Consider the following 16,025-nt stretch of genomic DNA (forward strand, 5'->3'; position numbering starts at 1 on the left):
CCTGCATGGGGCCATGCAGCTTTGATGCACTAAGGAACATATGCTCTCCAAGTGGCTTATTTGCCTGATATGCTCCTCCTGCTGCTGTGAGCCACATTAGTCAATACTATTAATTGTATTATTTCAAAAAGTTATTGGGAAATGAGAAAGCTCAGCCAAAAATATGAATTGCCACGATGTATACATTTGTTAAAAAAATAACACTCAAACCCTGCCACAGAGTAAGTGCTCAATAGTTTGGGAATTTGTCTTATTACACAGAAATTAAACAAGCTTCTCTTTCAAAAAAATGTTTTCTTCTAATTTCAGGTATTATTTTAAGGTTCAAGCCAAAAATCCACATGGCTACGGACCCATCAGCCCTTCGGTCTCATTTGTTACAGAATCAGGTATCTGCGCCTTCACATTCTCATTTTTTTCTTTTTTCTCAAAGACAAATACTTTGGAATCATGACTATAATAGCACAAAAACTGAAGAAGTAAAATTCTTACTTTTCTATTTAATAAGTTCATATTGGATATCACTTTATAATAGAAACATCGTTTTCTTTGTGCTGTGTTAAAATCTGGATAATAAAATTAAAAGTAATCTTCACTGGAGCTGCCTGGAAAGTGGAAAGGTCACACTCCAATAAAAGGGAAAAAAATCTAGTTTTCAACCATGTGGGAAAGATAAGTTTGAATCTCTCTGTGAAAGATTTAGTTGCAGAGCTAATTTTTTTTATTACAAACAGCTGAAGAATATAAATGTCATGGGGACTGAGAGGCATTTGCTTCTTCCAATTAGTCAGGTCTCCATGATGGTTCTGTTACTAGGAGATAAAGATGTCTTTACTTAAAAAGGAAAGTTTAATTAGAATACTATCCAGTCTTACAAGCAGTGTCACTTGGAGGATGGCTCTGCCCTGGGGGATGCTGGTATACAGAAAAGCTCTCTGGCCCTTCTGTAAGATGTTCCTGAGGTCGTGGTCTGAAGCAATATGCACAGAGCTGGCTAGTCCTGGCTTAGCAGCCTTTCCACATAGGGAGTCACACTGGGAGCTGGTACCTATGCCTCTATGCCAGGCCCCCTTCAGAAATTCGACTGAACCAGCTGTACCCTAAAGTTGCTCTAGCTTCTATTTGGTTAGATTGTTTCCCACATGTAGCTTGACCCCAGAACATTTATAATTGGAAGATATTTTTAAGTGTGATGATTTGAAATCTACCAAATCACAGTAGGTGGGAAAAAAATAAAATCTTTCCTGAGAATATGCTTCATATTGGAAATGTTGACAAAGGACCTCAAAAGTGTTCTCATTTTTTTCATTTAAGGAGTGTGTTCCTCATTAGCAATTAAGAAAGAGTCAAAACCATTTTCAAGAGTTAATTTGCTAAAGTAAGAAACGTGTCTGTGTTCATGGCTACATTTCCTTAAAAAAGAATGGATCTTTGGCAACAATCAGAATTAACATGATACAAATCTATAAGAAAAAAATAATTCAAATCTAGAAAGCTACCAAGAAATTCTGTCCCAAAATCTGAGAACAGAAATATAAATGTAATTTCTGAGACTGCAGTATAATTTGGAAAAGACCCCTCTTTTCTACTCCCCCTCTCAGAAAAGCCCCACCATACACCTACCCTATTCTTTGTGGCTTCTAAAGGGTGGGTGATGAAACCCCAGGGCCCCCCCACCCAGACCTCTGAATAAGACTCTTTTGTAGTCAGCTCCCAGGAGATCCTCATGCACACCATTTGACAATTTGACAGTTACTTGGAATTTGACAATTATTTGCTCTGGCCATCTTCACTTTATTCAGTCAGTTTGTTCAAATTCCTCCTTCACTTTGCACAACCCTGCTGAAAGCAGTTAGGTCAACAACAGGAAAATTGCCAGGTAATTGAATTTATGGCACTTGCCAAAGATAGAAATACATGAAGCGGATGTATATGTGTAGCATAGGCTGCACCACGGGATAAACTTTCCATGTTTGTGTTGTGCTGTTATTCTGTAAGTTCCCCTCCCCTCCACCCTGGAGCACTTGAGAATTTTTCAGCAGACTTATGAAATGTAAGAGCAGGAGAGCAAAATGAGCATTTACACTTACAGCTAATGGAAGGCCACTCTTCTGTGGGAGTGAATGAATGGTCTTTACAGAGGGACAGCCTGAAGTTTGGGGGTGCTAGAAATATTCTGGATCCTGATTATAGTAGGGTTCCATGAATCAATGCATGTGTTGAAACTCATAGGATATTTACCTGAAAAGAGTAATTTTACTCCATGATAATTTTTTAAAAATAAAAAAGGATAATGGCCCATGTTATTTTATAAAAATGAACTTTTTCTAAAGCAGAATTCCTTATAAACTAGTTCTATATTTTCTTTCTTTTTAAAGATTTATTTATTTATTTTTAGAGAGAGAAAGAGAGTGGAGGGCAGGGGCACAGGGAGAAAGAATCTCAAGCGGACTCCCCACTGAGCATGGAACCCAAAGCAGGGCTTGATCTCACAGCCCTGAGACTGTGACCTGAGTCGAAACCAAGAGTCAGACGCTTAACCGACTGTGCCACCCAGGTGCCACTGTATTTTCTCAAGTGGCATTGCTTGGGCTAAGATACAGAGATGTTTCACATACAGCTGTATTGAAATGCAAGTGACCTACAATCAGCTGTGCACATGTACAGAGTACAACTCAGTGGGGTTTTTTTTTTAAGATTTTATTCATTTATTCATGAGAGACACAGAAAGAGACAGAGACATAGGCAGAGAGAGAGGCAGGCTCCATGTAGGGAGCCCGATGTGGGACTCGATCCTGGGACTCCAGGATCACACCCTGGGCCAAAGGCAGACGCTCAACCACTGAGCCACCCAGGCGTCCCCAATTCAGTGGGTTTTAAAGTATGTTTTCCCCCTTGAAGCTGTCATCACAAATTAGTGAACATTGCTGTCACCACAATATACTCACTGCTGCTATTCAGCCCGGCTCCCCTGCCCCACTCCATGCACCCATCTTCTCCTCTGTTAACAGGCAACCACTCATCTGCTTTCTCTCACTTTAGTTTGCACTTTCTACAGTTTTATGTAAATGAAATCATGCAGTATGAACTTTTTTGTCTAGCTTCTTTCACTCAGCAAAATCATTTTGAGATCCATCCATATTGTTTTATTACCAATAGTTCATTCTCTTTACTTAGCAGTATTTTGTCATATGGCTGTACCATAACTTACCCATGCATTTGTTCATAGGCATTTGAGCTACATCTAATTCTTGGCTATTACAAATAAAACTGCCATGAACATGCTTGTACAAGTGTTTGCATGGACATGCGTTTTAATGCCTCTTGGACAAATACTTAGGAGTGGAATAGATAGATCCTATAGTAGGTATATGTTTACCTTTTTAAGAAACCACCAAACTGTTTTCTCAAGACAGACACATCTTCTAAAAATGCTGAATATTGAATTATTCTGTAGTACCCTAAATCAAAATCCTACTGTATTGACTTACAACTTCTATAAAATAACAAGGCAGTTTAAGTAGCAAAGGATATTTCCTAGGAAACAAAGGAAAGCATTGGCATAGTTCAAATTAACTGCATTTGTATGTATTCCAGGGAGCTCTTTGGTTAGCTCTCTCCATCACAATAAACATTTCAACAGTTGCATGGTTGTGAAATATGATAGTGAAGTCAATTATTTCTTTTTCATTCTGCAGACAATCCTCTGCTTGTTGTGAGGCCACCAGGTAAGTTTCTAGTAATTGACATTCTAATAATCAAGAATATTAGATATTCTATGGATATCTATGGATTCTATGGAATATTAGATATTCTTGGATATTGAATATGAGATTGCTGTGACTACTCACAAGTAGAAATGCTAGACCACTTTTGCATTTTTATGATTTCATGACAACTTCTTTGGATTCCTTGTACCCTTTATCCTGATCTAGGGAAAAGAGTGACCTGAGAATTTTTTTTATAGGACCATAGCAACCAATATCTATAAAAGAAACCACTGTGTGGTGGCCAATGGCTATAAAATCGATAACTTTATTCACATAATTTCATTGAATATTGGAATTCATATGAAATTCAATTGAAAATTCAATGAAATTGAAATTGCTGAAAAGATAGCCAAATGCATTAAATATGCAATAGAATTTTACTCTGTATTTCAAACAAACTGTGAAAGCCCTGTTGTTTAAGTTCAAGACAGATCTTAGGAGTGATGAGAACAGTAAGAGTCTATACTGAGGGACTTCTGGAGGGAGCAGGTAGGATGGCATGTCCCAAAAGATCAAATATGTCATTATATCTTATTTTCCTTGACTTAAGGGGTTTTTATTACTTTTAAGAATCCTGTAATAGAAATTCAAATACACTAAATATGTTCAGGTAAAAGGATCTCCTTAATTGTACTTCAGTACCAAGAAAGAAGGAGAATGAGGGAAAGAGTGCCCGTTGGGAAGGTGGGAAAGCCCAGAGAGGAGGGAAGGGCCAATGAATAAGTCAAGTTTTCTGATATTTTGTGTGAGACTAAACACCATGGAATGCCGTGACCCAGTGCGTGTGTCTTGTGTTGTCAAGGTGGTGAGCCCATCTGGATCCCGTTTGCTTTCAAACATGACCCTAGCTACACCGACTGCCACGGCCGGCAGTATGTGAAGCGGACATGGTATAGAAAATTTGTGGGAGTTGTTCTTTGTAATTCACTGCGGTATAAGATCTACCTCAGTGACAACCTGAAAGGTAGGTCTTTGAGAATGGTATGGTATGGGAAGGTATGGAAATTTTTTATTTTATTAGGTACTAACTTGACATAACAGGTGCATCAGAACGTTTGTATTTGAGCTGTGGACCCATTATATCTCACAGTGGCTCACACATAAATCAGTTTTTCAGGCTCTACTTTGGAGTACTGGTTTTTACTTTGACACTTAGAAATATATAAATAAATAAATAAATATAAATATATATATTTATATACATATAATTTTTTAAAAATCCACTACATTTTAGAAATGAGATCCAAAATTCTGTTAGAAATATAAAGGCTGGGCACCCGGGGGGCTCAGCAGTTTAGCACTGCCTTCAGCTCAGGGCCTGATCCTGGAGACCTGGGATCGAATCCCACATCGATCCACTCTCCTGAGTGGAGCCTTTTTCTCCCTCTGCCTGTGTCTCTGCCTCTCTCTGTCTCTCTGTCTCTCTGTCTCTCATGAATAAATAAATAAAATCTTTAAAAAAAGAAATTTAAAGGCCAATTTTCTTTGACATTAATTCAATAATAATAAATATGAGTGTAAGCTAGAAGTATAAAGGAAAAATCCACCCGTCTCCCTTCCTTGTCTTCACCTTTATGAAGAAAAAATGTAAATGGTGAAACATACATCAGTGTTACTTGTTCTGTGTCTAAATAAAAATTACATTGTTTTCATTATGGGAGGGGATTAAAACAATACCATACACACCTTGAACTACTAACATTTCAAAATGCCCTTTCTACCCAGCTGGCTTTGATTCACTCACCTACACAAATTTGTTTTTTATTCTTAAGTGTGCACCCTTTTACATTTTTAGTACATATATTTTTAAAACTTTTTCTCAGGTGCTATAGGTTCTTTTTCTCTTGCTAGTGGTGATCTTTTAAAGACAATGTCAAAACAGAGTCTTTCCTACCACTCTCCACTTTCTCGATGTACATGCCTCTATGCTTCACTCTGCTCTTTCTTTTCTCTCCAACTACTGTACTTTCCGTCCCCTGCATCAGAATTCCTGGCAGCAGTTACACAGCAGCTCCAGTATCCCAGTGTCAACAGAAACACCTGCCCTACTGTGCAGCAGGACATTATGCCACAAGGACCATGGACAGCACCATGGACAGCACCTTATGCCACAGATACACCCCCCCACTTCTAGTGACGTATGAAAATAGGTTCTTCTATTTTTTTTACAGATCTTCATGCCCTTTGTAATTTATTTCATCTATCACAGTTTCATCTATTCCTTTTTTAAAACCAAGGAGTATAAAAGGCCTGCCATGTATAGGCTGAAATTGCCTATAATATTAATAGCTTCCATTTATTGAGGACTTGTTAAGCATTTAACATACGTGATCTTGCTGAATCTTTACAACACTTTGACATTGGTGCCATTATCACTGTTTTTCCAACATGGAAAATATGACACACCAAGTTTAAGTACACAGTTCAAATGGTCTCCAAAGCTCGGGAAAACTCTTAAAGTATATTTCTCAACTACTCACTAACCTATGATATTCCCTTATGCAGATACATTCTACAGCATTGGGGACAGCTGGGGAAGAGGGGAAGACCACTGCCAGTTTGTGGATTCACACCTTGATGGAAGAACAGGGCCTCAGTCCTACGTAGAAGCTCTCCCTACCATTCAAGGTAATTCAGACAAAGGCCTGATTATACTATCCCGCGGGTTGGGAGAGGTCAGCGAATATACAGGGAAAACCACCATTTTGTTTATCATTTAAAGATGGATGTGAACAGCAGTTTGAATCATACAAATAAGGAACCAACAGAATACTCCAACCATGTGCTGGAACTGAGGTGAACTTAAGAGAGGCAGGGATAAAAGGAATATAAGACATTGTCCCTACTCTCAGAAAAATCTCTTTCCTGCTCCATAACTGGGAGAAGAAAATAAATATGTGAAAGGTAACTAAGAGTGAACAACTTAAAGTACAGATAATGACAGGAGTTATGTCACATAGTTGTCCTATTGTTAGGTAGTTTTGCAGATTGTAGTCACCGTCTGAATTCAAGGGAGGCAGGCTGCTTGAGGCTATCAGAAAAGAAGTAGAGTCTGGGCTGAGTCATAGAGAAAACTAGGCATGCAAAGATTAGAGTCTTTGGGGCAGAGAATGACTTGAACATGGGTACAGAGAAGGAAAGGTAAACAAACATGCAAACCAACTGTAGCTTACCATATACTTCAGTAGGTAATGTAGCAACTATTTCATTATGGTATCACAGGGTGAGAACAAATATATTAATCTCAAAAGTTAACAACTCGCAGTATTTTATGAACTCCCTCAACTGCCAAAACAAAAAAATAAAATAAACAGAACAATTGAATGAAGTCCAGCACTGTTTCCATTATGCACTCAACTCAGTGATCTGGCGATTTCCAGACATGAGATGTTCTATCAACTTTTTTAATTTGGAAAAAAAATACTATAGTTTGGTAAACACAAATTACTTGTTTTCAAAGAATTAAGATAGGGTAAAATAGAACAGTAAAGTAAGTATATTAGTCAGAGTTCCCCAGAGAAACAGAACCAGAGAGAGAGAGAGAGAGAGAGAGAGAGAGAGAGAGAGAGAGACTGAGAGAGCAATGTCTTAAGGAGTTAGCTCATATGATTATGGTGGTTGGCAAGTCCAACATCTGCAGAGCAAGCCAGTAGTAGGCTGGAGACCCAAGGAAGAGTCAGTGTTGCAGTGTGAACCTGAAGGCAGTCTGCTAGCAGAATACCCACTTTGTCATGGGAGGTTAATCTTTTCCCATTAGGGCCTTCAACTGATTGGATGAGGCCCACCCACATTATAGAGTAACCTACTTCACTCAAAGTCTGACGATTCAAAGGTTAATCTCATATAAAAATACTTTTAAAGAAACATCTAGAATAATACTTGACCAAATATCTGGGTACCATGGCCTAGCCCCATTGTCACATAAAATCTATCACGTTTCTTCATTTTTTTCAAGATCTTGCATTGACCTGGTTACTGAGCATTACTTGTATTTTACTGTGTTTCCATGACTGTGGCCACAGTTTTGGCCCTGAGCAGAGATGCTACTTAATCAGCATGCTGCCTGGTAGGATGGTGGGTATTTGTTCATCTGGCAAGAGTAAACAGGGCCAAAGAGATGTTGCTCAAAAATACTAAAAAATTCTTTCCTTTGAGAGATTTACCTGAAAGATCTAAAAGCCTACCACAGACTTCAAGAACTAAACCTGGAGGCTTGAGTTCTAGGCACATCGGGGGCCCTCCGTGCTGTGAGGACCAGGCAGGGAATTTTGCCCAAAGTTGTCCGTACTGCAGCGAGTGCTCCACAGCAAGCGGCTACAATGATCTTCCTTTATGGAGAGAGAGAAATAGGGCACTAATGAACTCTTTCCTACCTGTGTCACACACATGTGGGGACTGAATTATCCCCCCAAATCATGCCTGGTATAAGCCTCAGGGATTATTGACCCTTCCCGTAAAATGGTAGTGTTTATTTGGAAGTAGTATTTTTCATAAAAACAATTTTTCAGAGGTCTTCTGTTTGAATGGAGTTTGTAAGGATGAGAATTTTTTCTGTTGGCTTGGGCACTTCTGATGCTACAATTGTGACACCAGTTCCAAGCATGGGTCTTTTTTTCCCCCCACAGCAACAGCGATTCTTGGACACCAGCTGGGAGTCCTACAATTCACACAAGTTCTGATACTGTGCCCAGAGGTGGCGTCAGATCACACAGGCTAGGGGCTCAGTCCCACAAGACTGACGCCCTCCCCTGACCAACTTCAGGTGCCAGTCACAAGTCCAGAATGCCACCTGAGCTTCTGACCTACTGGCTACATATTGGAGATTCCTACTGCCCCCTTCTCGGGTTCGATTAATTTGGAAGAGCAGCTCACAGGACTCAGAAAAATGTTTTACTTACTAGGCTTCCTACCAGTTTATTATAAAAGTGTACAATTTGGGAGCAGCTGGATGGAAGAGCTGCAAAGGGCACAATGTGGGGAAAGGACTCAGAGCATCCATGTTCTCTCTGGGAGCACGTGTTCACCAACCTAGAGCTTTTAGAACCTTGTGCTTTGGGGTTTCTTGTTATTACTGTTTATATAATATAATTATCTTATGTATTATATTTATATAATACAATTTACATAAGATAATTTATTTACTATAATTTATATAAGATAACTGTCTTATATAGGCATGATTGAAGAAATCATTGGCCCTTCATGATTGAAGGGCCTCCACAGAGGCCAGGAGGGGCCTCTCTAATCCCATGGTTGGCCTCTCTGGCGACTAGCACCATCCGAAGATGCTTTCTGAAAGTAATCCCATTAACATAAACTCAGGTGTAGTCTAAAGGGATTTGTTAGGAATATGAGGATACCTTTATCATTCTTATCACTTAGGAAATCCAAGGGCTTTAGGAGCTGTGTGCCAGGAACAGGGATGAAGACCAAATATATAGTTCTTATTATAAATCACAATATCACAGGCTCCATTTTTGTTCCCTCTCTTTCTTTTACCCTCTAGGCTACTTCCGCCAGTATCGCCAGGAGCCGGTCAGCTTCGGCAACATCGGTTTTGGGACTCCCTACTACTATGTGGGCTGGTATGAGTGTGGGGTCTCCATTCCAGGGAAGTGGTAACCACGGGACAATCATGCCAAGGGCTCGCCCGTCCAGCCCGCTTGACTAACTTGCACTAGAGACTGTGAGCAGGAAAAGACAGTGTCCCCCGCCCCACCGACCCTGGGTCCAGCAAGGCCATGTGATGGACACTGCACATTTCAAGCATCTTCAGCCGGGAACTCAGTCCTACTTCTTGGCCTGGACGACACACAGAATTCAGTGTTGCTGTTAACTTGGCTTCTCCATAGGTTTGGATTGTAATAGCATGTTCCAGAGACAGCAGAAACACACAGCTACAGGGGATGCCCACTGACTCAGTGCAGGCTTCCCACTTTTTAGGCACAAAATTCAGACACGTCGGTGTCTCCAGGGAACAGCATAAACATGCTGTGCTTGCTACGTGGAATGCTACACGCTTTCTTCTTTCTCACTGGACTCTTCCAAAATTAGCCGAATTTAAGCTTCAGATGTCTCACTATGCTGTAGAACTGAGTTACTAAAAACACCACCAAAGGAAATATATCCTAAGATTTATTCCGCGGACTTACCCACTGCTAGACCAAATGTATCAAATCATATTTGTAAATTCTCAATTTTGATATTATATATATGTATATAGGCATATACATATCCTCACTTGTCTGCAAGAACATTGATTAAAGTTGCTAAATTTGTACTTGTTCACTAGATAAATGTGTGTGGGACTTTCTGGAGCAAAGGTGCTGTTTATTAACATCTTTTAGGAGCGTCCAAAGAATCTGCACTCCGTGTGATGAGAACAATGGAGCGAATGCTGCTGGACTCTGGGAGTGATGGGGAGCTGGCGGTGACAGCAGTTAACACCAGTGACCTAAATGCAAACCAAGTGCTTTCTACCTGAGGAGATGATCTTTCCAGACCCGGGTGAAAATGGCTAGTTGCCTCTATGGGGACATATCCAGTATGTTTCCAGAATAATCAAGATTTGAGGTCCCAAATGATTTAAAAATCCAGTTGAAGAAAAATCCTTTCCCCTTTCCTGCCCGAGTATCTCCCTTGAAATACGAGCATCTTGTCCCTTTTGACTGCAACACGAGAACATTTATTTAAAGACACATTTTATTCTAATTCTTTTTAAAACATGGTGTCCTTTCCATGTGCGTGGCTCTCTTGTGTCCTCAGGCAGCTCTGTGGCATGAAGGTTTTATTTTCTTTCATAAAGCTTTCAGCATCGGAGACGCAGTGGGGGGAATGAGCTAGAAGCATATCCTTTTCTGGGGCCCCCAGACTATACCAGTAAGGCATGATTTAATAGCAGAATGCAGTCCAGCCTCCTGGGGTCACTTTCACTGCCAGTACTGTGTTGAGGTGCAACCTGGTGTATCTGATGGGTTTGAAGGGAAAACTTACAAGGAAACAAATGACTTAGCAGGGTCCTTTCCATGGGGCTGTGAAAACCAATGTTCTCCTCAGATTCCACGATCCCCTTTCCACAATAAGCCACAGTAAAGAAAATGCAAGCATTCTGACAGCTTGGGAAGATACTAGAATTCCTTAAGGGGACAGATTAGATACCCAGTTCTAATGTGTTACAGTTTCGCAAACCAGGATGGGAACCTCTAAATAGCTTTTAGGGCTCTTGTCCATGAAAGGGGGATTATTAAAAAAAAAAAAAAGGCCTAAAAACCTTGTTTTTCACACAAATTAACATTCAAACAGATGTCACAATGCTTTAAATAGAAGTGTTTTCCTGATAAACACACAGCTTGCTTCCTTCATTTCTCCCACCCACCCCTCTGAATTTCTGTCTGCTTTCAGCCTCCACTTGCCTGCTATCGGAGACCAGAGAAAAGATGCCAAAATGAGGCCCTCGTCGGGGAAAGCACCAGCAGATTGCACATTTCCTGAAAGTGCCTCCCCCGGTATAAATAATTCATTAGCATGTGCAAGAGAAGAGCCATTTGGTCTGTTCCACAAGCCTGTCTTGGTGATGGGGCCCCCTTTGGAAGACACAGAGATCCAGATCAGCACTGAAAGGCAGGCACCCCCTCCTTTGTGACTCACACACTGAAGGGCGTGTTCCCTGCCTCACCCCCAAAGGGCTGTATGGTCATGTACATCCTAAAGGACATGTGTCCCCCAGAAAGGAGTTTATGCTCACCTCACAGAAATACAAAGAAATTCCCCGGCATTCACTCGTGCAATGATTTTCGAGCCCTGCCTAGATCTTTAGACTGTTTTTCGTTACAGAAATCAGAACTTCTACTAAAAATAAATGTTTGCAGCTTTTTTTTTTTTTGATGGAAATGACTACAAACCCCAAATAAAAAAGCAGCCAAAAAAACAAAAAAACCCAAGCACTGAATATAAGCATAGGTAGATGGTATAATTACTGATATTCGGTCCAAAGTAGGTTACATAAGCGTCCAAATGAGTGCACAGTGGCCACATCAAGTTTCCGGTTCTGTGTCCGATCCGGAGGGCACAGGTCTCAGAACCATTTCGTATCAAATTAGGAGGAAATTATTGTACTGATTCCCTAAAGAAGGCTTCCTCTATTTCAAAGGCTCTGAGAAAGAAGAGCTTGCCAACTCTAGAGGTCAAAAGTAGGTACAAGTGGAAATTAAAAGAATATTTGGTTCAATGTGATGAAGTTTTAGAAAAGTCCATTAGCAGATGGGCCTCATCAAAAAATAGCGCAATGTCCATCACCAAAAAGCCTCAGGTATACCTGGAAACATCTAAACTCGCCACGAGAGGCCCCCACCTGTTTTTCTCTCTGGTCTGTGAGCTCAGAACGGTGTCTACACATTGAAAGAGTTGTAAACAGAGCAGACAGACGAGCAAAAAACCAGTAATATGTGACAGAGACCCTATTACGCAGTTTGCAAGGCCTGAAATGCTATCCTATCCTGTAAGGAAAAGTTTGTGTACCCGTTTTCTTGAGGTTGAAAGATTAAAGCATAGTCCTAATTTAAATACTAGCACATACTACTTAATAGATGCCCGTTCCATTTTCTCTTACTGGAGTTAGATTTGTTTCTGACTATCTCTAGCACCTAACGCCTGAACTCTCCAAGTGGTTGGATCCTGGGTTCCCAATTTTTCCGTTTGGCAAGCCCTTTTGTGCTAAGGTCTCAGGAGGTGACAAGCTCTTTGGGAGACTTCATGCATATTTATCACCATCTGGTTAAAACATAATTTCCAGTTTCTACCAAATGAGTTTTGACTTATTTTCTCCCCTTTGACCTACTCAAGCCACGTGTCCTGCTCAGTTCAGGGGGCTGGGGAATTTGGGAATGTGCTGATGAATGCAGTTACAATGGTGTTCCTCTCAGCACAGAAATCAGCTCTTAGTCCCTAGTACGAGGATTCTGCTGATAGAATGAACTAGCCCGTACTTGTGTAGCATCTTGGATGTTGTGGATGCCTTCAACTCATCTCCTTGAGGTGTAACTGTTTTGCAGTTGGAGATAAGTGAATTTAGAAAGCAAGGTATCTTCCCAACCATCCATTTCCAATCATTCTTAGATCAGACTGAGCTCAGTAAAATTGTATGAAACCATAGAGCATACTTGTATGAATGAAGGTATGATTTTAAATCTTAGTTGTAAGATTATTAATGTACAAAATTTAAAAAATCATAATGAGAGCTAAGCACACAGGGTTTATGATAAAGGGGAAATAGATTTGACATAAAATTGGAAGCCAATAAATTTAACACACACATACACACACAAATCTTGGTCTAGATTGGAAAAGCAACATTCTCTCAGGCACAGACAATTTGATGGCCAAAAATAGAAATACCTCCAGAGTTAAGTCAAGGGTTTGCGTAAGGTTGGACCACACAGTCTCAGAACAGGCAGTAATGTTGCAGAAGATACTGTGGGGTTGCAGGGATTGACAGGTTGACGAGTAGTTGCTCTTGCCTCCTTTTCTCTCTAGTCCGTTCTCTCTCGAGCTCTATATGCCTGGCCCCATTCTCTTCCCTACTGATGGCTTTCTCTGGACTCATGAGGCTCAAATGCCACCAGACCTTAGCTTCACACAGGGCTGCCATGTACAAGTGCAGTGTCCAGCTGCTGCACTGTATGCAAAGACCTTGGAACTCTGCTTCTGTCAGCTAACTAAGTCCCTCGGCATCCAGTTCTAAATATCCAGACCAGGCTCTGATTGGAGATTTGGGGCAAGGGCCCAAGAGCTGTTCTAATTAGCTGTTCCTATGTGGGACTGTCACCTGGTGGAAACAAGGCTGCCTATGCCTACCCTTGCACAGGGGCTATTTGCATGTGGAAAAAGATAATGACTGATATCTTAGGACAAACATACATAGGTGAATGAGAAATCAAATAAGAAAAGTGAGTCATCTTATAAGGCAACTGAGCATTTAAAATTTCACATAGGAAATCACAAAATTTCATGATTGTTCACTAAGACTTTACATTTCCTAATCTCTAGTCCTTTTAGCTGCCTTTGGGGTAGCCTTCCTTCTTAACTGAAAGAAGTTTGAGAACAATTTCAAATATTTATAATTAAATTATAGACTAGATGCACTCTACCACCCCTATGTTTTTAAAGAAAAAAATGAGTACATTCCTTCTGCTGTCTGAGATGCTCCAGGAAATTTTAAAATTTTGAAGAGAAATAAGAAAGCAATACACAGTGTTTCTGAAGCTTTCTGTTACCAGGCCAATGATAAAATGAATGAACTGATGTTAACGTAGTCTTCCTGAACAAGATGCAATGAATTTACCAGTGATAGAAAGTTCTTGAGGGGCTCCTGGGTGACGTCCAACTCTCGATTGAGCATCCAACTCTCGATTTCAGCTCAGGTCATGATCTCAGGGTCATGGGAATGAACCCTGTGTTGGGCTCTGTACTCAGCAGGGAGTCTACTTGAGAGTCTCTCCCTCTTCCTCTGCCCCTCCCCCATGTACTCTGTCTCTCAAACAAGTAGTAAATCTAAAAAAAAAAAAGAAAAAATCTTTTTAAAAAGATTTTATTTATTTATTCATGAGAGACACACACACAGAGAGAGGCAGAAACATAGGCAGAGGGAGAAGCAGGCTCCATGCAGGGAGCCTGATGTGGGACTCGATCCTGGAACTCCGGAATCATGCCCTGAGCCAAAAGCAGACACTCAACCACTGAGCCACCCAGGCGTCCCAAGAAAATAAAATTCTGAAAGCCCTGGAAGTAACTGACCCAGAACACCCATGGGGGTGGGAGGTGGTTACTCCAGGCTCTGGAGAAATGAGAGGATGCACTTTGCTTAGTGATCTGAGATACCCAGCTACTTCAGGGTAAATTTCTAGGTCCTTCATATGGCCTCCAAGATGCTCCATGATCTGGGCACCCCACACCTGCCCCCAACATACCCACTGACACCAACAATCCTGCCACTACTCTGACTGCTTGCCTCCCCATCTGCTGCACCGAGTGGACTCACAGTAAATATCCATCAAATGAGTAAACATATGGCTAAGATATAGATGGGAATTAAAGAGACAAAACTTTTCAGTCCAAGATTATCAATGAGCAAAACATACCCTCCAATCCACCAGTCTCAGATTACTTCAGCTCCCTGCAATTTTCCACAAACATTTATCAGGGTCCTGACATCTACTCCCCATCAGCACTCACCTGCATCCTCTGCTGCTTCTCGTTCAGGAGACTCCTCATCTCTCCTCACTTCTGGGAGCCATTGGTCTCCCATGAGTCTACAGCATGCCCATCCTATTGTTGAGATGCCCCCCAGGCCCAGGCTCAGTGCCCTGATCTCTATGCTGTGGTGCCTCCCTCTTGTCTTGAAAGACTCTTCCCCAACATTCAGATATGCTCTAGTCTTTCTCACCTTAGAAAAAAGTTTTAAATTTAAATTGAAAAATGTTTTCTACCACCCCAGGTGACCCCTCGGCCACTCTCACGCTGTGCTTTCCTTTGAGCTGAGTCCCTAAATTAATCACCTGCACTCCATTCCCTGGCCCTCCATCTCATTCCTAAATGTTTGTCTCAACACCACCAAACCCTGGCTTCTGTGACCCACCTCACACTCAGCTCTCCCAGGTCCTGGTCTCTCTGGTAGCTCAACCCAGTGGACACTGCTCAGTCTTTTCCAGTTTTGAGGCTTGGAACACTTGACTGCTGACCAGGGTGTCCTTCTTGAACCATTCTCTACATGGTTCTTCTTTTTGTGGATCCAATAGAGCAGCCAAGTGTTCTCAGTTTTTGTTTAAGGGACTTTCGACAATACCTGAAGACAACTTTCTCCTCTGACTTTCTTTTAAAAAATACAAGCATATTAAAGAGATATGCAAGGGCAGGGATGAATGCCTTGCAAGTTACTGTAGAGAAGGAGATATGTCCCCCAAGATGGTAGGTAGATGTATCTGGGCCCTGCAGGCCATTCCTACCTACCTGCCTGGAGCTGTGGTAGAGTGAGGATGACTACAGTGAGCCACTAAGACTGGAGCTGGGCTCCTGGAGGTTTCTAGCTGACCCCATCCTAAGCCTTCTTCCTCTGACACACAGCAGGGAGCAAGAGGGTGTTTGTCTTCAGCTGTGCTGGCCTGGGAGTGAACACAGAGTTAGGAACAAGTCATTCCTTCTCTCGTTCACCTAGCTAATGTCAGTTAAATTCAAAATAAGTGCCAAACTTTCTTCTAGATA

The 16,025-nt window shown here is 41.2% G+C and overlaps 1 protein-coding gene across 1 annotated transcript in view; it reads left to right on the top strand.

The window, feature by feature from the left end:
* FNDC1 (fibronectin type III domain containing 1) overlaps positions 1-10,050 on the top strand; it is a 101,700-nt gene extending 91,650 nt beyond the window's left edge. Inside the window, 5 exon segments of the mRNA XM_041744613.1 lie at positions 310-389; positions 3,699-3,728; positions 4,573-4,734; positions 6,276-6,398; positions 9,277-10,050. Of these exon segments, the coding sequence (XP_041600547.1) occupies positions 310-389; positions 3,699-3,728; positions 4,573-4,734; positions 6,276-6,398; positions 9,277-9,392 (511 nt within the window). The 3' untranslated portion in view covers positions 9,393-10,050.
* Positions 10,051-16,025: the final 5,975 nt, after the last annotated feature.

This window comes from Vulpes lagopus, chromosome 2 (genome assembly GCF_018345385.1).
Source record: "Vulpes lagopus strain Blue_001 chromosome 2, ASM1834538v1, whole genome shotgun sequence".
Taxonomy (NCBI): Eukaryota; Metazoa; Chordata; class Mammalia; order Carnivora; family Canidae; genus Vulpes; species Vulpes lagopus.